The sequence below is a fragment of the Pseudoliparis swirei genome, chromosome 2 (genome assembly GCF_029220125.1).
Source record: "Pseudoliparis swirei isolate HS2019 ecotype Mariana Trench chromosome 2, NWPU_hadal_v1, whole genome shotgun sequence".
NCBI lineage: Eukaryota > Metazoa > Chordata > Actinopteri > Perciformes > Liparidae > Pseudoliparis > Pseudoliparis swirei.
In genome coordinates, this window is record NC_079389.1 from 18,206,239 (window position 1) to 18,230,494 (window position 24,256).

The 24,256-nt window shown below is 45.5% G+C and overlaps 1 protein-coding gene across 3 annotated transcripts; it reads left to right on the forward strand.

The window, feature by feature from the left end:
• Nucleotides 1-1,858: 1,858 nt before the first annotated feature.
• Nucleotides 1,859-23,215, forward strand: akap11 (A kinase (PRKA) anchor protein 11). Of its 3 annotated transcripts, none has more exons than XM_056426649.1 (12): nucleotides 1,859-1,941; nucleotides 5,490-5,595; nucleotides 6,572-6,682; nucleotides 6,755-6,808; nucleotides 6,940-7,071; nucleotides 8,332-8,596; nucleotides 8,932-13,294; nucleotides 13,537-13,677; nucleotides 17,354-17,440; nucleotides 19,737-19,783; nucleotides 20,244-20,443; nucleotides 20,948-23,215. In XM_056426649.1, exons 2-12 carry the CDS (start codon nucleotides 5,533-5,535, stop codon nucleotides 21,131-21,133), a joined length of 5,649 nt encoding a protein of 1,882 aa, XP_056282624.1. In that variant the 5' UTR covers nucleotides 1,859-1,941; nucleotides 5,490-5,532; the 3' UTR covers nucleotides 21,134-23,215. The 3 variants fall into 3 exon arrangements, with proteins under 3 accessions (XP_056282624.1, XP_056282638.1, XP_056282631.1); XM_056426663.1 differs by having other exon boundaries at nucleotides 17,357-17,440; XM_056426656.1 differs by lacking the exon at nucleotides 1,859-1,941 and adding an exon at nucleotides 3,472-4,797.
• Nucleotides 23,216-24,256: the final 1,041 nt, after the last annotated feature.

Here is a 24,256-nt window from a genome sequence, read left to right on the forward strand (position 1 = left end):
GTATTCTGAATAAATAAATGGTTCCGCTTTTGTTGTACATTTTGTAGGTGCCTTAAAACAGGCTACCTATTCATATCTCTCTTCTTCAATAAAACCAAATACATATGCAGTGTGTTTCCGCCTCGTTCTATTTCGATTTCACTTCCAGGAAGAAAAAAACTGTTCTAAAAAATTTGAAATATCTTCAGGGGATAAAATCGGTTCTAGTTGACAGTTATATATAGATATCTAATAGCGCTTTCTCCCTTTCAAATGAAAGGAGACAAAAGTATTTGCTGTGTCATAAGCTGAATCAGTTCTGCAAACAGACTGTTGAATAGCTTGATTGTGACTTAAGACTGGAGGCCATCTGTGACATTTGAATTCCTTTTGGATCACCCCTTGAGCATCTCTCCACATCCTCTCCTCTGCTTGTATTATTCTCTCACAGTCTTGCAATATCTTTCTTCTTTTTTAAACTAATGTTTTCAGTAGCCAATGTTTCTTTCAGTCAATGTTTTTTTTCTCTTGTCATCTCACTTCATCTCTGGTAACATTTTCTTATTTCACTGTCCGATCCCTTCCACGACTGTTTCACAAATGGTTAAAACCTAAAAGATGTTCCAACTAGAAGCAAAAGAAACAATTGTGAAACACATAGACTCATCTCTTTTTTCCATATGTTGTCACTGTTGATTGGCCCTTAATAATAACAATTGCAGGACGAGCACGTTTTGCTCATATACTTTATTCTGAGATGACAGACAAACTTTATAAAACCAAAAGAACTGAAAACATATGTGATGGTAAGGAAATTAAAGTATATGGGAATTTTAGCATTCAGACATCAGGCTTAAGTTAAGTTTAATATAATATCCATTTTTTTATCACCCCACACTGTTGTGATGATTAGCCTTTACCAAATGGTTGAGATGTCAATAACTTCATGGAAGCACCTGAGAAGGCTTTATTTTTATATATATCTGCAGTCCCATTAACATGATTTAAAAATGTGGTGAATCAAATGATGGAACAACCCATTAAACGGACAATCTTTGAAATGCTGCTTGGCAATATTGTTGGAAACTTCCCTCTTCTTTAAAATGGGCAATTAGCGTTGTTTATTTTCCAATCAGACACTCAAAGAGCTTTAATTTCCTCATGCACATTTGAGATACTAGTTGAATGTTTGATTTTTGTCAATTTCAAGAAATATGTTATATTAGGGACTGAACAGTGGACCACGTAACTGATTCACAGGACAGTATAGATACATGGAAAGTGTAAAACTAACTGCATCACAAATACATGTCACGAGAGCTGCATAGTGTCAACATTGTAAGTGATAAATAATTTAAATGTATTAAAAGCAGCAATTTGTGTCTGTGGTGACTGCTATTGAATAGTTCCAAGTAGCTCCATAGGGTGCTATGGAATGTATACACATATATGTACACTATACTGTGAATGCATCAGGTGTATTAAGGTAGGGTTGTGTCTTTATTACGTAAACAAAACAGAGAGCACAGTTTTTTTGGTGAGCAAATGTTTTTTATTTTGAGAGGTTTTTTTTATTTTGAGAGCAGAACTTTGCTCCTTTCGCGTAACTACCTTCATACAGTTGTGGCATTAACATATATTTCAAGCACAATATTTGGATACATTAAATGATATAGCATATTGTGTTTGCATTACTGCTCTAGTAGCTTGTTTGTTTATATTTTGTGTATACAATTACATTATTTGAAACACAAAGGTAAACATAATTGCCATAAGTCATTCCAAACACCCCGCAGTTTGATGGTTCTGTGTTCGACAGTGACAGAGTGCGACACGCATCCTGTTCTCGGGGTGCGATTGATGATGCCTCGTCACTCTTGTTTTCATGGGAAGAGTAGTGTTGCACAGGAAATGAGGAATCCGAATAATTTCTGAGAACTGGTGAAATTGAATCGCAACAAGGTAAAGTCTGTATATCTACTTTTGAGGGAAGGTGTGGCCCTTGTGAAGGATTTAAATAGTTATTTTACCCGGTCAAACTCTGAAAATCGGTTATACCGCTGTCATGTTTCCAATTGCAGCTGCATAAGCACGAAGCGAATTTCTGGTCAACTCGATTGATATAGCATTAATTATTCCGAACAATCATGGATCCATCCCCTTTTGTTGTAACACCGGAATAACCAAGATGGTAATATTAGTCGGGGGAACCAAGGTGGGCGAGGAGTTCGAAACGGACGAATCGTTCGCGCATCAAGACACGGCGGCTACCGTCACCGGAGTCCGACGCCGAGCCGTGAGGAGAACATGACTTCATAACGACACACAGCCATGTTTGGAACATACAGGAAAAAAGACGACACATTTCCCCTCCGCTTAGGTATTTGTGTCTACTTTAACGTTATCGTTGGCGTTGGGGGCGAGAGCGTTAGCTCGCGATGATACAAAAAAATAGCGTGACGTCACAGCCCAAGCCCACCGCGGCCTGGTTCAGCTGCTGCTCGCCCCACGTGATTGACAGCCCGTCAACTGGGCAAGCTGGGTGATTTGACGGCGGTTAATCGATAAAAATAAATAAATAACTGTGACATAACTGCTGTTTCGGCGAGTTAATAACCCTTGTGCGCGCGCTCGTGTGTGTGTGTGTGTGTGTTTTTGGTAGCACAGAGCCCGAGTGGTCGTGAGTCAACATCAGCATCCACGGTGTGCGGGCTCCTCTGTGGCCCGCTGCTGCTGCTGCTGCGGAGGAGGAGGAGGATAACCGGCCCCGCGAAGCTGTAACAAACACCCCGGTGCCCTGTTTTTAAGATGCCTTTTAACAAAAACGTATTGGGGTTGGGTGACGTAAAGGGCGTGTTTACGCTTTACGTTAGAGCTGCCGAATAAAGCAGGACGTCGACGTCAACAAGTCGCGCTGTGTGACAACACGAACAACGGATACGTTCCCGATCTCAAAGTAGCGAGCTAGCTGAGTTAAGTTACACGCAATGTTCAGTTCAGGGGATGCGTTGCATGTTAAATGGCTGGTGTTGTCCAGCCCTCCTTTTTAAAGGGAAGGAAGGCAGTTTGCAGCAGCGGTGACAAAGAGTTGACACTAAAAAAAGGGAAGACCACCCGGAAAAAGAATGAGCATTTTGCTGTTGAAAATTGTGTCTTAGAAGTTGTTCTAGAGTTCTTTATGGAGAAGTAATAAAAACTATAACACAAGACAGCCCAAAGCCTAAAGTGAAAGTGACGTCCTATGATATAAGACAAACAAAATTACATGAAAAGCACTGGTGTAAATATATATATATATTTTAATATATACGTATATATATATATAATATATATATTTTAATATATACGTATATATATATATAATATATATATACGTATATATAATATATATATTTTAATATATACGTGTATATATATATATTTTAAAATATACATTTTTAAAAATATATATTTTAATTCCATTTCAATGTCTCAGTTTTAGGGTCCTGGTGTTGTCCGCACTGGTCCACTGTCTTCTTACCGGGACGTCTGAATCAAACAGAGCCAGCGTTAATGTTATTAGTAACACCTGCTGTGCTGTTGCTCCAATGACAAGCCAAGACATGATTTAGATGGAATGCAATTAATGTAATTAGACGGACCAATTAGAACCTGGAACAAGGGAATGTGTAGCGTTTTAGTTTTTTTTTTACATGCAGAGCATTAATATAAAAGTAAACAACTACATGCTCTGTAAATACATATGGTGGAGTAATGTTGACATGAGCAGAGGACAAAGCCTCTTTCTCTCCAGTCTTGTATCTTGCATTTTCTTTTAAAGATTGTAATGAATCATCATTCAAAATAGTTGCAACCCTACTCTGGAGCATCTCCAGCTCCAACATTTGTCTCAACGCAACCTCCGCCACATTCCTGTCTCTCTGCTCGTCAACCAAACAAAGGACTAGTTTGAGTATCGGAAAAATAAGTTATGAATTCAGTTTCAGAGTGAGTCTTTCTCATGTCCTACAGGCTTTGCTCTTCTCTCTTAGTTTTTGTTTATCTATCTTTCCGGCCACCCACACACAAAAGTTGGACCACTTCAGCTCCGAAAACCACACAAGATTTTAGACTACGCAGTTTCTGGCCTTGACAGGTTGTTTTGCCGTCGACTTTCTAAGACGATCACAAACACCCGTTTGACTCCTTTGGCAGGATCTGCTCAGCTTCATTGCATCTTTTGTGCAAACGATCATAATTAGTTTTATGAATCAGCCCTCGAGGATTAGTTCAAGCCGAAACTGAGTTACATTTAATTGCAGTTTCTCCACGATGTGACTTATACCTAAATACATGTGGCATTATGTGACCACATCAGTCGCACAAGGTGGAGATGGAGGCCAGCTGCATTGATTCTCAAATTGCGTACCACTAAATACGAAAACATGAAACGTCCCAGACAACAACAACGACAAAATAAGCAGATTCGCACACTACTTTATGTTGTTCATCTCGGTTCCAGATATCCACAGTCATAGTGAAGGCCATTGTGCCTGCTTGTCTTGTGATTGAATCGGGATGCACTGCATAGTTGAGGTTCGGCAGCAGCAGCTGGTCGTGTTGTTTTTGCACAGCCTGCTAAAGCACCCATGAGAAGCTAGGAGGTCCTGGATGACTCGAGGAAGCCGGTGGCACGTGTTCTACCCCTCTGGTTCTCAGGAAGCAGGATGGGCCGATCAATGGGACCGCCTGCCTGTGTCTAGACTCCTCTGGCTGCTTTGGACCGTACCTCAAAGGAGAGGCTTGGATTTCTTGGGAAACTTTTGCTTCTCGTACACTGTAAATATTTTGCCTCCTTTACCCGCTCTCTCATGCTGCTTGCAGTGTTTCCCCCGCTCAGTCGGAGCACCCCCCCCCCCCCCCCCACCGTTCTCTTGCCTTTCTGTTTGATCTTTGACGCAGGCCTGACTGTTTTAAAGCAAATCAAAGAAGCAAGGCCTACTATGGCTTATCCTCACCAGCAGGAGATGTCGAGGCCGACTTTGAAGAGCTTTAGTCGGGTTATTTTCGCACAGGTTTCAAGACGATGCGATCTACGCTGTATAATCTACCAAACAGCTTGAGGACAAAACCACGAGGTCAACTGCATTGCCTCCTGCGGTGAAATGTTTCGTAATCTCTCCCACAAGCTTGATCCCATTGGTTCAGTGAATTAGTGACTGGCACAGATGCGGTGACGCCGTAGCTCCGTGTTGGATGTAAACCAGTGACTTTGTTGCACCGTGCTTCCGGTTTTGGCATGTCGGTGCGCAACAGTCGATGGAGACACAGTGCGATGTATCTTTGTCCACTCACAGCCCAGAACTTGCCATCGCTCTGTCATGTGATTCATCGCCGCGGTCGAGGGTGCAACGGCTGAGGATCGCGCAACAGCGGTCGAGATCTCACGTTCAACATTCGTGTTTTCTCTTGTTCGCTGAGGATTTGCTGATTCTAATTCCCCGTATCCCCTTGCGCCTCTCTCCGTACAGGTGAGCGACCCGTCCAGCCAGCCGCGCGCAGCTCTCTGTTGCCATGGACGCCTGTGCACGTATTAGAGGAGTCCCCATCAGGTCCAGGGCCTCGGTCCGGAAAGAGGTCAGTCTTCTCGGGCGCTGCGTTTTATTTTCTGAAACTCTCTGTTGTGCACTGTATGTGTTGAAAGTGGGATATCAAGCCCATCTCTTCATGGCTGCCATCTGACATAGGCTTTTTATATATTTTGCACCTGATATTAAGAAACCGGTAAAAAATGAAGCACACCGACTTGTAATGATGTTATGTGAAAATGCAAAAGATCTTGTCGTATTTGTAGTCCAGTTTAATTTAAATGCGCTAATGCAATACAGTCCTGTCTTTGTTTGCTTGCGCTCTGTAGTTACCTTCGCATTGAAAATGCGGAAGGTTATGTTTTGATCGCTGTGTATTTATTTATTTATTTGTATGCGTGTTATTCGCATAACAAAAAAAGTTTTAAACCGAATCGCATGAAATTTGGTGGGATGATTGGTTGTTATCCGGGGACCATTTGATTCGATTTTGGGATCGATCGGGTCAAAGGTCAAGGTTATGAAAAGGTCAAACTTTTCTTGAATCACATGAAATTTGGTGGGATAATTGGTTATTATCCGGGGACCATTTGATTCGATTTTGGGATCAATCGGGTCAAAGGTCAAGGTCATGAAAAGGTCAAAATCTTCTTTTTACCATAGCACGGTCAATTTTTATCCAATTGGCATGCAACTAATGCCAACATGTTCATAATTCAATGCCCAATCTTGTGATATGCGAAGGCATGCGCTCTACCGAGTGCCCGTTCTAGTTGCGAGATGTGTTCGCTATGTAAATGAAAGGCCGACAGGATCTTAAAGTGAATTGAATGCCAATGTGGGTATAATCTGATTAGCCAGGATCTTATATTTAAGTCGTGTAAAAGCACAAAAGAAGGCATACAAGAAGAAGTACAGCCCTCCTCGTGCATCCTGCAGTTATGGACACACTACACATTGATTTGTTATTGTTTCTGTCAGGTCACCATATACTTGGGCTTATTAACGCTGCATGTTTTTTGCAGACTGTGCGTGACGGTGGGCCGCAGTGTTTGAAGAGCCTCTTCAGGAATAAGAAGGAGCTCTGCAGCGTTGGCCTCGAGCAGCCATCCAGAGACGTCACGAGGCTGACGGAGGTTTGTCACCCAAACGGCGGCGCAGACATACGCAGCGCACAGGAACACTGACCATCACCTGTGTTCTTTCAGATCCATTTTGTGTGTCTGCCTGGCCAATGTGAAGGGGACGATGTCACCCAACGGGTACGTTTCTATTATTAATTACGAGTGGTGAGAAAACACTGAAGGAAAGTCCTGCTTGAAATGCAATTCTGATGCGGTACTGTACTGATGGCCATTTGGGTATTTTGGGTGGTCTTCTTCTTCCTCCCCAGGCTCTGTTTTCTATGCCAGCGGGGCTGTGTGAGCTTCTGAGGTCCCTCCACGTGCACAGCTTAAAGAATGACGAGGTTCTGCTGCTCAAAGACTCCCGCAGGCTGGCAGAGCACAAGGACGCTGGGCCGCAGGTAGGTGGCAGATCTTTTGTGTCGGCAATGGAATGTGCCAGTCGGCATGTAAAGTAAAGGGGAAGTGAGCGGGAAGGCGTGGAAGTGAGAGGAGAGACCAAGAGGAAGTAAGAATGAGCTACTGCACTGGTCTATCCGAACAAAAGGTTCTTTTCTTTTCAAATTCTTTTAAAGCACCAGTGCCTCGAGATCAATTCTTGAGAGAATACTAGAATCTGTGTGTTTTAGTCATTTATCTTAAAAAATTAGCCTTACCCTATAGCAAGATAACGGCAGTTTATTTCGGGAATAAAATGTTTGTTTACACTGGAAAACATGCACATTTGAACACAGAAATGACGGATCATATTTTTTCCATACACATTTGACTTTTAATGCTCAGCGGTAAAACTGAATCACTTTTTAGTTGTGTCATTTCTGTTGTATCTGCCTGAAATTCACGCATTTGTTGATGAAACGGTTTCCCCGTATTTATGGCCTTGTCTGTCTCTTCGTGTAAACAAACACACCAAGTTGTTCTCAGGCTTTTGAAGAAGTGCAGGTGGGATGGACGGACAAAGATGTTTTGTTTTTTCTCCAGCCCAAGACTGCAGCCTCGTTCCTCCTGGCCCTGTGTGTTTGGGTCCACACGGCCCTGCAGCTCACTCTGTGGTGTTGCACTCGTCCGTTTGAGACACTCAGACCTCCCACCTATCTGCAGCAAACAGTGGACTTGCACAAACTCATTGTGCACATGCAACAGATCAAGTCACAATCAGAGTACAGACATAACAATCCACCACCAGTCCGTCTCCACCCTCCTGTAAGATTAGGATAAGGACATTCCCATGTGAATTCAGTTTAATGTGCCCATTTACCTTCACATTAGCAGCTGCTGCTGCCGATTGCAGGACGTGCTCACTTTGACAGTTTATTGACAGTTGGTTACAAATTATGTAATTTTTTAAAAAATCATCTGATTTTAAAGGTTTTGTTTTTGCCTCCTGGGCACTGCTGATGTGCCCTCGAGCAAGGCACTAACGCCCCAACTGCTCCACGGACGTTCTATAGTAGTAGCTGCCCACTGCTCCTCATACTAGGATGGGTTGAATGCAGTGGCTTAATTCCCATGTGTGTGTGCTGTGCTGTCTACATGTGTGACAATAAAAGTAGATTTTAATCACCAGGCTTATAAACTTTCTGTATTTCTCTCTCCCTTGTCCTTCTTTCTTTTTTCTCTCCCTCTTTATCTCTTTCTGTGCTGTTCCCCTCCACCTTTAGTGTTGGTTAAAGGCCGTGTGTGTGCTGAGGCATAATCCCAGCACGAGTGTCTACCCCCAAGCCAGTATAGCGTCTCTGGTGGGCTTGCTGGGGTGTTACATGGCAGGCGTACGCTACGCTTTGGAGCTCCAGGCTCTGCAGAGGGGCGCAGCTGAGACCAGTCAGCCAGAGGAGGACGACACCAACCAGTCGGTCTCGTCAATCGAGGATGACTTTGTCACAGCCCTGGAGCATCTGGAGGAGGATGACACGGGAGACAATCCCTGTAGGTTACACCTCTAATGCTTGGTGTCGGCTCTCCTTTGTAGAATATCTTGTTAGCCATCAACTGAATGTAAATACTTCTGCAAAATGGAGGTGTCGATTTTAAACCAGCTGTTTTTTATTCCACCATAATACATGCATGATATTGTTTTTAAAAAGTGGCAATCATTTTAATTGTGTCAGCTCAGTGCTAGATTGTTAGTTTCATCTAGTTGGGATGCACTTTATACCTTTTTTATATCATATATAAGGGTACAATGGATGAGCATGTTTTCAGTTAGCTTTCTTTTGTGGTTAACTTTTTCTCTGGTTTTGATTTGTTTATATACTCCACAGCTGCAGTTTCCTATCGCCCTTTTAAGAAGCGCGATGTGGCATCACAGACCGTCCCAGCCCACAAGAGAAAAAAGGAATTTGCAGGCGCACGCATTATCATAAGCTCATCTTCAAAGAAGAATATCGGCCAACCCGCATCTGGTCCGGAAGTGTCTGTCACAGTGCAGAAGTCATCGGCCATGGAATCTCAATGGACTTACTGCAGTCCCGGAGCTCGTCTCCCCGCCTCGCCTTTGGTTAATGTCAGTGAATCGGAGGATTCGGACGGCTCCAGCCCGAGCCCCATTATTTTCCTGGATGAGGTGGGCTACCAGAAGAGCCTGCTGGCCAAGCTGGACATCCCCCAAGTTCCAGGGGGCCCCAGAGAACGAGTTGAAGACTCTGACTCCGAAGTCAGTGAATTCTTCGACAGCTTTGACCAGTTTGACGACCTGGAGGAGCTGAGCTCAGACAACTGCACTCTGGCGCTGCCTCTGGACGCCATCAGTGCCCCGACCACGCAGAAGCACACCAGCTGGTCAGCATCCAAATATGTTTCTCGGGGCTGCTCGACCAAGGGAATGAATCCTCAACGCTTTGACAATCCCACGCTCCCAGCCAATGTGAAAAAACCCACGCCTCTGAAGCCGGGCTCTCCCTACGCACTTCACTCTGAGGTGCCTGACTCCCCTCGACCCGTGCAAAGCTCCTCTGATGAGAACGGCGGCCCACTCTTTAGTCCCGTCAGCTCCTCGGCCTTCAGCCCCCTGGTGGACTCGAGTGGCCCGCTGGAATACTTCTGGAAGGCAGATGAGGATGGACCGGATAGCTCCGAGATACGTAAACCCCAGGATCTCTGCTCTCTGTACAAGACCTACTCGGACTTTGCGAGCAGCCTCTCCAAAGAAATCCTGGGATCTGTGTGTGGCTACCAGTCTGCCGTTGACATCAGCGACAACAAGAATCTCAGCTGCGTCTGCCACAAGGAGTTCCAGAACCCATCGGGCTACCTGATGAAGCTCTCAGAAATACAAGAGACTGTAACAGTGGCCACGCTGCAGAAGAAGTCCCAGTCTCTGAAGGATGGCATCCAGAGGTTTGCCACTGACCTGGTGGAGATGAGCCTGGGCAGCGCCTTGCGAGACCTCCAAAAAGGTGTTTCCTCCTGTACCACCACCTTGTGTCACCTCGCTGCCAGGCTCACCTCCTCAGTGTTTCAAATGGCCTTCCATGAGATCGGCATGCGCCACGCCTACGTGTTAAAAAAACGAGCAATCAATGGACTGGCGGGCTTCCTGGCCGGAGAGGCTGTGTCTGGGGCGCTGAAGGAGTTCCTGATCGTGAAAAAGCAGATTCTCCACAACACCGTGACACGTTTTGCTGCCGATCTGGCCGAAGAGCTCGTGTTTGAAGGCGTTATGGAAGTGTGTCAGTTCTCCTACCTGTCAACCCCTCTCACCGCGAGTGATTGGTCCTTTGGCCGCGGGCGAGCGGAGGAAGAGGAAGAGGAGGAGGTGGTTTCCTCCTATGCTTCAGACTTGTCCGAGTCTGTTATCCAAGAGGCCTTCATAGAGCTGTCTCAGGCGGATGTTGCCTTCACGAGCCAAGCGGCTATTAGTGTGTCTCTGGACAACATCTGTTACGTCAGTGCAGAGAACAGTGGTGCCGACACCTGCAGTACCTTTGCCAACCAGCAGGTTTTAAGTGCCTGCTCAGTGGCAGCAGTTCCTGGGCCTTCAGGAGAGGATGCTGCCTGCACGGTAGAGAAAGCCCTGTTTACAGTCTCGGGCATGGCCAGCTGTATTCCTGTGCCCCAAGCAGGCCAAGTCCTCTCCCACCTCCAGGATTCTGAGGAGACCTGTCCGTCTGTGTCTAGCTTGTCAGACATCCCACAGGCCAGCCCCCATAAAGTAACTGCATCTTCCTCCGACACCACCACCTCGACCCAAACGTCCCTTGACAGTCACGGAACGCAGACAGCCACCCCCGGTGGAGACCCCACCCAAGGAAAGTCTCCGTTCCAAAACTTCTCTGGCAACATGGTGGACATGATAGTAACGGAGGCCTGTGAGCTGATGACTGCATCTAATATGAAGAAGAGTTTCGGCGACTGTGCTGATTTCTTTACAAAGACAATCGGAAGCAGAAGGGACTCCTCTTCTGAGCAAGAGACGGGTAATTACGAGGCTCCAGATTCCCCTTCAAAGCAGGCAGCTGGCTTCACATGTGACCATAGCGAGTCTAACTTTGTGAGGACGGGCGGGCCTGTTGACGCAGCAACGGACCAGAGCATTCCTCACATCTCTTTTCAGGCAGGCTCTCAAAGCCAGGGGAGACCCAGTTGCGAGGTAGACCCCAGGACCAGAGGCGTGGCCGAAATGCACCCTGTGATGATGGATACTCTTGACGTGCCGGGTACCGAGGCGGCCGGACAAAGGAGGATAGCCGTTCCCGGGGATGACTCGGCTCCGAGCTCTGGGCAAAAATCTGGTGGGACGCCGGGCACGCCCCCGTCTACGCCTCAGCAGCCCAGTGAGGTGTCCGAGGAGAAGCAGATGAAGCGGTTCTCCAAGAAGCTGAAAAGCAAGCTGTCGAAGGAGTTCTCCCCTGCTACCCCCCCACCCACTCCTCACGATCAGCCTGAGCCAAAAGACGCAACCCCCGAGGCTGACAAGGCTGAGTTCATGCTCAAACTGATGAGGTCTCTCTCTGAGGAGGCCGATGGCAATGAGGAGGAAGAGGAGGAAGAGTTGGCAGACGAGGGGCGTGTCGGTGGCACTAGCGGGTGTTTTGAGTCGGCGGGTGGCCGGCATGAGCTGAACCAGATGTCCGCTCGCAGAATGTCCAACAAGGAAGCTCTCCACTATGCCGAGCGGCTGGCTTGCCACATTGTCTCCATGGCAACAGAGATGGACACCCTGGGAGGGGCAGAAGAGGAGGGAGAGGCGAGCAACGGCGGTGAGAGGAGGAGAGACAGCGTGGCTCACTTCTCGGAGCAGACCCTGAACACCTTGTGGGTCTATGCCGGGGAGGTGGCGGGAGAGGTCGTCGACGACGTGAAGAGGATGGTGAGCTCTGCTCAGCAGTGTCCACATCACAGAGATCTCAGAAGAAGAAGCTTTGAGAGATCTAGTTCTGAATGTTTGCATCAGCACCAGTATCACCCCAGTACAGACCAGAACAGAGACTGGGGGGTAGGGAGGCCGGCAGAGCAGTGGTCTCACGACCCGATAGCCTCCGTCTTCCGGTCTCCCACCTCCACCTCAAGCACCTTCTCCGGCTCCGGCTCCGGCATGTCCTCTGAGTACCCCAGCTGTGAGAGTGTGACGGATGAGTACGCCGGCTACCTCATCAGGGTGCTGAAAAAGGAGGGAGGCAGTCGGGAGCTGGTCCTGGACCAGTATGCGAGCCGGTTGGCCTACCGCTCCATAAAACTGGGCTTGGCTCATGCCAGTCGCAAGATCAAGCAGAGATCCTCCAGCGCCCGCCTTCACTCGTCCAAGTCGCTGCCAGATGAATGGAAAGCCTCTGGCTGTGAAGCGTCCAAGGAAAGAGCAGAGCCAGCGGCGCGTCCCTCTGGCAAGGACGCTCGGTGTAGTTGCACGGACTCTGGAGAGCAGAGTCCGAGGGAGTATGTCGACCTGGTCCACTTTGCAGAGTCTTTAGCCCACGACATCACCTGTGACGTGACGCACAAGCTGCAACTTTCCTCTGCTCGACTGCCCAAGTCTCTCACCGACTCCTCGCTGTACAAGAAATCCAAACTGGAAGACATGGCGGAGAATCTCATCAGGAACTCCTTCTCTTGCCCCCTGCTGTCCAAGGAGGGTAAGTGCAGGCATTACCACAGCACAGGGAGCCTGTATGACGGAGGCTACAGGAGTCGGGTGACGCAGGTCATCGAGCATTATGCCAGGAGAATAGTTGACGACACTCTAAAGATGAGTCTTGCTTCATCCCGGGAGCAGCAGGGGACCCAAGGCCAGGACCAACTCTCTCACGCCCAGAGGTTGTCCGAGGGGCCGACACCGGGCCGCGCAATGATGGAGAGGACGTGCCGTTATTGTCAGGTGCAGGAGTGCCCGTACTGCAGCAAACACAGCAGGCACCACCACCAGCCCGTATTTCAGAGGAGCAAAAGGGGGTCAGAAGGTCAGGCGAGGCCTGAGCGGCTGTCTAGCCTGGAGATTCCCAAGATCCACATTGACCTGGAGCACAAGGCGGCGCTCGCACAGGAGATGGTGTCCACGGCGAGGGAGCTGAGCAACACCAGCCTTAACGCCGACAGCGGCATCGGCCACGATGGAACCAGCTACGCCGAGAGCCTCACTGCTGAAATCGTGACGTCGGCCCTGACCAACGTCTGCCAGACCGGCAACATCAGGTGACCACGTCACGCTTTGTAAAGATTCACATTTGTAGTTTTCTTTTGTCTGTTTCAAGAACACTTTATTGTTGCATTCATGCAACTTGGTTTAAATGCCTTTCTAATGATTGGTGAATCAAACACATTTTAATAAGATGGTACTTTAAAGCTACTTCGGATTTACTTTTAACCTGTTGTTTTACTTTGAATGAGAGAATTTGTAAATATTAACATCATTTGTTGACGCCCTCTGCATTTAGCCTCCATGGGAGGGAAGCCACAGAGTCTTCTGTGTCCCAGCAGCTGAGTGTCGGAGATGACAGTCTGGGCAGCTGGTCCAACCTGAGCTTTGAGGACGAGCACCCAGACGACAACAGCAGCTTCCTGCACCTCAGTGACAGGTAAGCAAGCACTGGCCTTCTCATGCAGAGCATACCAGACATCCGTTAACTGTAGAGCACGCTGCTGTTATCTTCTGTCAATAATCCACTGGAGTAATAGATAATGAATACACTTTGCAGATTACCAGACACTAAACCATGTATCTGATAGAGATGTGTTTTTAACTATTTATATATATTTATATGTGTGTGTGTGTGTGTGTGAGTCTGGCAAATGCTGTAATATGTCTGTTATTACACTTCTGGTTTTACTATTGCAGTAACAGTAACTTATTTGAATACCATAATGTTAAAAGCATGTCGTTTTTTATTTATGAAATGGCTATCCACTAGTAATTTTTAATTAGATGACAGGAGAATTCCCTCTTGCACTTTTATTGGTGACAATAAGATCATCCACAATGTGATCTGACACGAGAGTACCGATAAATGAGCTTTTTTTCAACATGGTGGCAAATACCAATGTCTCAGCCACTGCTGTTTCTCATAATTTGGTTTTCATATTTAAATGTGAACAATCGAAATACAGGCTCTATAAAATAGGATTTCAATAAGATACCGTAAGATAAGAAAACGTAGGATATATGGTAAAATATACCATTTGGATATGAAGACTTTGGTCACAAGCGGTGGTTATGGCCATATAACATGCTGATGTGTGCTTAATATTTCAGTTAGAGGCAGTAGAATGTGTTCCTGTGCGGCCATGGACTCGGGACTTAAAGAATGAGGTTATTGTTTATTGTTTATTAAGGATCCCCATTAGTCTACACTGTAGTGGAGACTATTCTTCCTGGGGTCCAGGCAAAAAACATTACAATACAAAACAAATACAAACAATGCAGTACAGCATGATCAATTATCACAAAAACACTTAGACTTACATTAAAGTAAAATAATAAAAAATACCTAAATACCTAAAATAATAACCTAATCTACTATAATTTCCTTTCTGATTATTGCTGCCTTAAGTGTCCTTTTGAAATCACATTTATTTCTTGGTAGAGTCGCATACGAGGGGAGCACATGCCAGTATGCAACGGCTCTGTACATTACTGATTTCTTAAGTGCATTGGTTCTGGGTAGAGGACAAGTAAAGTGACCACTTAGTGCCGGTCTAGTATTATAACCATGTCTCTCATTTGCAGGTGATAGCTGTAAAGACAAACTGACAGGTTTCTGTGAGGAACACACTTTATTTAAAAACAGAATAAGGCGACATGCCAGTCTTTCATCCACCCTCATCCATGACAGCCTGGCATGCAGAGCATCCACACTCCTCCTCACAGAGCAGTGAAGAGCTCGTCTTGTGTATTATTAATCTGAGTGGACCATGACAGTGTTTCGTCAAAAGTGAATAGTTATCGCTTTAGTTGCGCTGTGCCGGTCATCTCCTCGGCAGGCACGTGCACAGATAGAGCCCTAGTGGTGCTCAAGCACCAGCCCCTTTGCCCTGGATGAGTAAAATGCCCTTTTTGCTGGAGACACATTTTTTTTATTCATCCGTATTTAAGAATAAACGTTACTCTCTCTGTCATCAAGTCCCCCCCAAATGTGTTTTAATCTCCGACGGGGCATTTATTTGAGTTCTTGTGAGAATTTCGCCTAGACCCGCTCCGCGGCGCTCACGAGCCCCCCCCCCCTCCTCCTCCTCCTCCTCCACTTCCTCCTCCGCAGTGCTCCTCGCGCCACCGAACGGCTGCACCTCCTTCTCCTCTGACCCGTAGCATCAGACACACAGGTCCTGACGGTGTTTGTCCCCTGGCGTTGTTTTGTGATAAATCAACCACAACATTAGCGCTGCTGAAAACATGACGTCACAACTGGTCCGACGGTTCCTAAAAAAATAAACAAACAACTCCGTGATTTCAAAGCCTCGTCCAGCTGTTTACTGATGTTAGTTATGTTTAGAAAATAGAGAGAGAGAGAAGAGAGAGAGAGAGGAGAGAGAAAAGAGAGAGAGGGAGAGAGAGAAAAGAGAGAAAGAGAATTCTTATTTCGTTCTATTCAACAGGGGTTAGTCTAGGATTTGCGTGGCCAGACTGAAAAAAAATCATAAGGCCTCTCTTGTTCAGAGGGCCGGGCCAAATGTGGAGGCGGGCCGTATCCGGCCCACGGGCCTTAGTTTGAGGACCACTGCTCTTGGCTGTTGATGTCTATCAATATCGCTCATTTTGAAAATGACGTAAGAGGGCAATACGGATCCGTGTCAGACCAGGAGGAGGGCGATACGTGGCTGGCATGACGACCCATTAGCCAATCAGAATGCTTGAACTGTTGTTGCTATATAATAATTCATCTTTATTCATAAAGAAAATGTAAGCTAGCTGTCTGATGCTGCCAGAGGAGACGCAGGTTGAGGACAGCATCATCAGTGTATTGATGCTTATGCTTCAACTCTGGCAGAATTTATTTTTGGCATTGGGTGCCCTTTTTTTGGTTTGAGCACCTGCCCCCCAAAATGTCTGTGCACGTGCCTGCTCCTCGGACCCGAAGTCAGAGACAGAAACGCTGTATTATTGCTGGAGTTGGACGGCAGGAGTCTCCTGTGGTTGCGTCCAGATGGGAGGCCTGCCAAGGTCAGCAGAGGGCACTGCGGATTGTTAGCGAACCTCATTTAGACTGCGCTGCCAAAAACACGATTCTCTCTAATTTGTGCAATTGTTGCATTTTATGCGAGCTCTAAACGGATATGTTGTTCGAGATTTCATGGTGCGGTCTCTGCCGCCAAGTTGTCCTCAGAATGTTTGCGAAATACACCGCAGGGATAAGCAACCGAGGAGGAGTTGTGAGTGGGACTGAGTGAGACACACGATATCATACCGGCCTCCAGGCCTGTCGGGCTGTTGCCATTTATGCGAAAGGTCGATATCTCTACGGAAGCAAAACTGACAACATTTAAGATCCTTTCCCAAAGAACACAACGTGTGATCAATCGAGTTTGTGCCTCCAGAACGTTGTATATGTTCTCAAGGTGTGTCTTTAAGCGCTCTCTTTGAGTGCTCTCATCACTCCAGGCAGTGTTTCCACTGGAACATAGTCCCCCAGGTGCAATTTATTCGACTCTTCAACGGCCTACTTCAACTTCAACGGTGGAAAAAACCACCTTGAAGGTCTTATCGAGACACTGAGCGCGATGACTGACTTAATGAGCAGACACCGCGTGTCACTCTAACCGCAGAGAGAAAGCCGTTGCTGAGGCGATGCAGAGTAACCGAAGGTATTTTTTAGCGCTGCAACTAACGATTATTTTGATAATCGATTAATCGGTTGATTATTTTTCCGATTAATCGGATTTAAAAAAACAAAAAAACTTTAATTTTCAACCCTTTATTCAAAACAGGGTTCGTACGGTCATGGAAAACCTGGAAAAGTCATGGAATTTTTAAATGGCTATCAGCAGGCCTAGAAAAGTAATTGAAAAAAATTAAATCCCAAAATATTTGGAAAAGTAATGCAAATTTGATTTATTCAATTCAACGGGATTAACCGTAATACAGGAATGTGACGATCAACATTACAGATGATTCAGTGGGATGTTTGGGGGGTGGGGAGAATTTGCACCATTACGAGAATATAACCTCACCCGACATTTGAAAGGATAATTGAACGGAGTGTAATGTCTGTTGACCCCCGTCAGTGTTACAGTGGTGCGTTACCTGCCTTCTCTCTCCAGCAGCAATGGGAACAGCAGCAGCTGGAGCAGTCTGGGCCTGGAGGCGGAGGCGTGTGAGGAGCGCATGTCGTTCTCTCCCTCTGACAGGTTGGTCAGCAACCTTTTTAACCAAATAAAAAAAACGAGCCGGGGGTTCACCCGGAACGGGACAAAGAACATGCCGAGTCATTGCGTTTACTGTGAAGCCAAATGTAAGTCGGGGAAAAATGTCGCCCGCAAAATCGGAGCCGGGGAACCGCTTCATCGCGTGGAAACGGTTTCGAGGATTGTACGACGGCATCGGGACTCGTACTTTGTCTCATTCTAGGAGCCGCCGGCCACTCGCATGACCCCGCAGAGCTGTAAACATAACGAAGGCTTGACATGTCACATGACATGTGCTCGTTGATGGGAATGTCTGCATGCGTTGTGTGTTGCTTGAGCTTTGCCGGCTCCGCTTTTGCTTTCATGTCATTGTTGTTGCTTAACAGAATAATTCGTAGCGTTATTAGATTTTCCGGGCGACGAAATATATCTTTATCTTCCCATGAAGGCTATTCAACTGTTCCAAACCCACTCAGGTTCAATTGAATTATAATAAAAAAAACATTCTTGGAGAGCCACTGCAACGTTGACGCATGAATCCGCACTGCCAGCCTTTTATACATTGATTAAATTCCCATTGTTTTTGCTTCCATCCTGTGCGGCCGCTTGTGTCGGCTCGTAGCAGCGCAGCACTTTAATCGACGTGTTCATCAGTGTGTGTTCGCAGGAAACCCCAGTTTCATATTTTCATAGTTTGAGAGGACGCCACTGAGCGGCAATCTTTTTGGCTAACATGAAAATAGCATAAAAACATTAGATTATAGTCTTTTTTAAATAGCTGATGACTGTAAATGTCCGTTAGTACCCATCAGTAGAGTTGAAATGCTGCCCCCTGTTCCTTTTTGGAGCGGTTGGCTTGGCATTACATGTTATTACACACATTATTAAGTAAGAATGTTTTTGGGGCTTTATTTTTTATTAACAGTGAATTAATTCGGTAATTCAGTTCTCAGACGTCGGAGCTTCCCACCGACCCCTGAACGCACCAACAAGTCAGTCAGTATTTAATCCACAGAGTCCTGTACCGCCCACTCCTCCATCACAAGAGAACAGCGTATCGGACCCGTTGGTCAGTGCAGAGCCTGCCATTAGGTGGCAGGTTTCTCCCATTATTTATCTCTAAACATGGAAATTAAAAACATAACAGGAAAATATTGAGAACGAGACAAAATAATGTTCCGTATTAAAGCGGTTGTGCTAGTCACCGTGAACTGGTTTTTATTTAACTTTGATTAAAACATCAACACATTTGCTATGAGTTTCCAGTTGCAGCAAAAACACTGGTGGGTCTGTACTCCTCAGGCCCTGCCAGTAATGACCAGAGATGATAGATATAGTTCAAATGACTCTGTCTGTGTCCTCTTTTTGCATGATGCTGAATGACTTTGTAGTTGCTGCCATGTCTCTCTTAGTTTCCAGTCCCCCTCCTTCAGGATCCAATTCATAAATACAGAGAAACGCCTTCCTGGAAAGAGAGTAAACATGTCTATAGCCGCTGGCTGTGTCAACGACACCGTGAATAACCATCTTGTAAAAGTAGAGAAATTACTGTTTACCTGCAAACATTTGCTCAATTGACATTGAGCCGACAGAATAGGAAAACATAATTCATCTTTCACACGGATCAGGTGCTCTTAGTCACTGTGTCTTAACTGGCAAAATACATTGAAGCAAGAAGTACATTTACTGGAATGCAGAAGAGAGAAAAAAAAAACATTGATAATAATAATTCAGACTTCTATAGCGCTGGGAAATAAGCGGCGTGTGAAAGACGTGGCTTTATTACCTTTGCATTGAAAATGCGGAAGGTAATGTTTTGATCGGCGTGTATTTATTTATTTATTTGTATGCGTCTTCCTCGCATAACTTAAAAAGTATTAAACCGAATCGCATGAAATTTGGTGGGATGATTGGTTGTTATCCGGGGACCATTTGATTAGACTTTGGGATCGATCGGGTCAAAGGTCAAGGTCATGAAAAGGTCAAAATCTTCTTTTTACCATCGCGCGGTCAATTTCTATCCAATTGGCATGCAACTAATGCCAACATGTTCATAATTCAATGCCCGATCTTGTGATATGCGAAGGTAGGCGCTCTACCGAGTGCCCGTTCTCGTTGGGATTGCCTTTGACTGCAGCGCCCGCTGTGACAGCCCCCCACCCTGCTGCTGCTGCGCTTGTTTCAAAGACTGAGAGCTCACGCATGCTCGTCGTCATTTGCTCCTCCCTGCATGCAGCCCTCACGCCCCCGGACTCTTCTTTCTCCTCGCTAACCTGTGTGACATTTCCCCATCCGACAGTGACCATACAGAGGACAAGGAGGCTGAGGTCAGAGAGGAATCCAGCGGTAAGGATGCAACCTCAGCTTTTCTAATTCAATAACATGCGAGAAAGACGCTCCTGGAAAAAGCAGATCTAACTGTTTAATGTAGATGGATATGGATCGTTGTGTCTCCCCCCCCAACATCCTTCCTAATTTGAGGTCTCGCTCTTTCCACTCTTTGAGATTCTCAACGGTCGCCGTTGGTTCCGGCCGTGTGTGTGTGTGTGTGTGTGTGTGTGAGCCTGTCTGAGTGTGTTGTAGACGGGGATTTTACCGCCCCCGTATTCAGACACACTAATGCTCATTCAACCACTCCTCTCCCTCCAGTCAGTCGTGTGTGTGTGTGTGTGTGTGTTGAGCACAATGTACAGTAGACTAATGTGACTGATCAGTGCCTCATTGAGCCATTTAAAAAAGATAAATCTCTAGAAAGAAATGCCGCGGTGGTTTGTCTTGAATTCCCCGCCTGTGTCCCGCGCTGCAGGAACTCTCTGCGTGGACAAGACTCGGGCGTCGGCTCCCAGGGCCGCGCTCGTCCTGGTGAACTCTGATGTCAGGGAGTTCGGGCGCGGCCCCCCACACGTGACCCTTGACCCCCAGCTCAGGAGCATGCTGCAGTGGGTGGCGGCCTCCATGGCCGACATCCCCCAGATCCAGCTGTGTGCCGACAGAGAGCTCCAGCAGGTGATTGCCCCCCCCCCCCTGATTACTGACATCAATCATAATATACAGTTTCACAAATGCAAAGAGAGGAAATGATAAAACATTTAATTTCCCTGACGGTGTTCTTCAGATTGAGAACAGTAAATAAACATCAAAGCTGCTCTTTAGCAATACCTTTTATATCCCAGTCTGCCAGTTCCTGGCTGAGCCCACAGGGCCTCCGCCCTCTCTGGACATTACATCTCACATACAGTTCTGTTTCCGGCTTGTTCCAGACCTCCTCGCATCAATCCGTATGAATCTTTAGATGTCTTTGGTTGACCACATTTATATTTGACTGAAAATATATAACCAGTTGGCTCCACTCGTATTTCACATCTCTGCTTTATGAGACTTTTACGACTCCACAGCCAGATCTCCTTCCTTTGACGGCGTACGCTCATAATTCTAAATCACTGTTGATAAGGCCGACGCGGCTCTTTTGCCCATTGAAGTGCCCCGTGACCGGCCTTTTTGCCCTTTCAGCTGCCGGCGGTGGTCCAAAGGCTTCGGGAGAAGAGGTGGCGTGCGGGAGAGCTGCTGCACACGCTGCTGCGCTACTGGGAGGAGGGCCAGGCGCACGGCCAGGCGCCGGCCCGGGACGAGGCTCCGCAGGCGGGCAGGGAGCCGCACCGCGTCCCCCTCTTCCAGTGGCTCCTGGAGCACGCCTAGGTCCTCGTCTCCTTTCCCCCTCCGTCCTCGCTCCTCGGTTCCAAACGGGGCTTTGCAGACTCCACTAGAGGGCGCCATACAAATCAACCGCTCTATCGTATTCTGGTGGATGTGGGCGGCGTGTGTTTTGCATTTGCATGTCGTGTTTCCCTCCCCTGGCCACCCTCTGGTTTCGTCGCCGCAGATTAATTTGTTCCCTCGTGTTGATTTGATGAGCCGCCTCTACTGCCCCACCTTCACGTCTCAATTGAAGCCCTCACACCTCGCTGCCATATTTTTTAATTTTTTAAAGGAGACACAAAAGAGAGCGAGACACTTCCCATCTGTTCCAGACAGAAGTGCGGGGAGGTTTTCTTTTGTTAGGGAATCCCCATAGCTGCTGGTCGGATGATGTCATCATCACAGCCACAGCTCACCTCTGTGGTGTTTCCACATGTTAAGAGAGCAACACGGAGCGCTCACACACACACACACACAGACACACACACACCACACCCGTGGTGTATCTCGGGTTCCCTCTGATACAACAACACTCATGCCCAAGTAGTATTCCATTGTTGTGTTGATCCACTCCGTGACGGTCATTCAGTTTGCTTTGGGAAATTAGATTTCAATGAAGGAAACACAGATAAAGCTGCCACACACACAGGTTGACAATGTGCAAAACCCACATCTTTAGTAAATTGTACTCTGTGATCATGCGTTGATGATCAAACCAGCCATACATTTGGCGGTTGAACGATGATTAGCGCTTGATGAAGTTGCCTCTTGCCAATATTGGTGTTCCCGTCGTATCTGATAACTGTAACGCTGCTTGCCGAGCCTCAATCTCCTCGCTGGTCAAACTCAGCAAACAAGACTTGGAGTGGATGAAGTTTAGTGTGACGGTGGGAATCAAAAAGTATGTATTTTTATGAAGGTAAGAGTCTGTCCAGTCAAACACGAAATGCTGCTCAGAGCTCTGAGAGAAAGACGAAGCCGTGCTGTTGGCCAAACGCAGCGGACGCAGTGACTCTCCTCCCCTCCGGGCAGGAGAAGGAGAACGATCCCCCGGTCATCTGTGGTCCGGCTCCAGGGTGGATCCACAATGGATCTCTTGGTAATTAAAGACGCTCTTCTGGTCCGCACCTCCGAAAACCACAAACTAGCAGCGTGTGCGTATGAGCGAAGCGAGGAGCGAGGACGTCGGGTACCAAAACGTACATGCACTGAACTCCCTCCTCCAAGGAGAGATGGTTGGGATACAGCTTCACGGTGTTTATTTATTTCATATTTTCTTTAACGAAGGACCCGATGACGACGTCCTCACGTTGCTCATCGGGGGGCTTTCCCTCTGGAGTTTGAAACACTGTAATATCCCGTCTCTTTTTGTTTACATGCAAGAAATTATTATACATCACAAAACCCACTCTTTTGAAAAGATTCAAACCCAAAGTGATGCCGACTATTGCTAATACTGATAGTGGAACGGTCCAGTATTATCCCGAGAAGTGAGCGTGCGTATATATCTTGGTTTACGTGAAAGGAATGTATTAGGTGTCATCACTTGACACACAGAGAGCACATCCCAGTGTACAACTTCTCCCCCAGTGGGAATGTTTCGTTGTTGAAGTCGAACTTTCCCATGTTTCTTCTTTTGATTTTTCTTTTTGTTGTTCAGCCCCCTCTTCTTCTTTTTTTGCTTTAAAAAATAAATATATTTCACATTCCTGTGCATCCCCCCGGTAACCTGTAGCTCTATCTTGTTGTGTTTGTGAACGCTGGATGTGTAAAAGACTCCATTGAGAAGCTGCCGTCGTTCCCAGTGTTACTTTCTGACCACCGGCAGAAAAAAAGAAGAAAAAAAACTAACACATAAAAAGAGAGATGTACCTCGCCTCCACTCACCTCTGTATTTTTCCTGCTTCCTTGTAAAACCCTGCCAAATGAAGATATTTAATAAATTATCTAAGTTATATATCAGAGTTCACTTATTGTTCTTCCTCCTGGCATTGCTGAGTAGTTTACACATGAAGTCAACAACTCTAAATGTGTTTGTTTGAAGCTTGGTGTGACAATAAAGCTTTTTTTCATGTGCTCTTATTTATTATCTTGTGTGTTTGTGGTATTGTTGTTTAAAGTCTATCATGTTCCAAACAAATGTATTTTTTAAGCCTTTTGCTCAATGAAAAAAAATCCAATAATTGGTGTTAAAGGGGGAACTGGTTCATTAACAATTAGTTTAGATTTACAGAAACTTAAACATCAATTAACTAATAAATAACTTGAATCTATACTTCAACTCCACTGCCTGTCAAAAGGGAATATACCGTCGTATAATGTACCAGACTGGACCGGAGTCTCATTTATGATACTCAAGCCTTCCAATAAGTCACAATATTTTGCTCCAATACATATATATATACATATATATGTATGTATATATACATATATGTATGTATATACATATATATATATACATATTATATATATGTATATATATATATATATGTATATATATATATGTATGTATATACATACATATATGTATATATATATATATATGTATATATACATATGTATGTATATATATATATGTATGTATATATATATATATATATATATATATATACATATGTATATAATATATATGTATATACATACATATATATATACATATTATATATGTATATATACATATATATATATATATGTGTATATATATACATACATATATGTATATATATATATGTATATATACATATATGTATATGTATGTATATATACATATATGTATGTATATACATACATATTATATATATATGTGTATATATACATATATATGTATATACATGTATGTATATACATATTATATATATGTATGTATATATACATACATATGTATATATATATATGTATATATACATATGTATATAAATATACATACATATATATGTATATATATATATGTATTATATATAACATCAAAATGCTGCTTTCACGCTGCAGTAATGCATCAATAATAATCATACTAATCAAAGTACATTTAGCTACTTCTACTCGTAATAATTCATGTGACATACATCCCTGCAGCAGTAAAGTGGCGTTTCAGCAACACAGCCGGTACTTACACCATCTGTGACC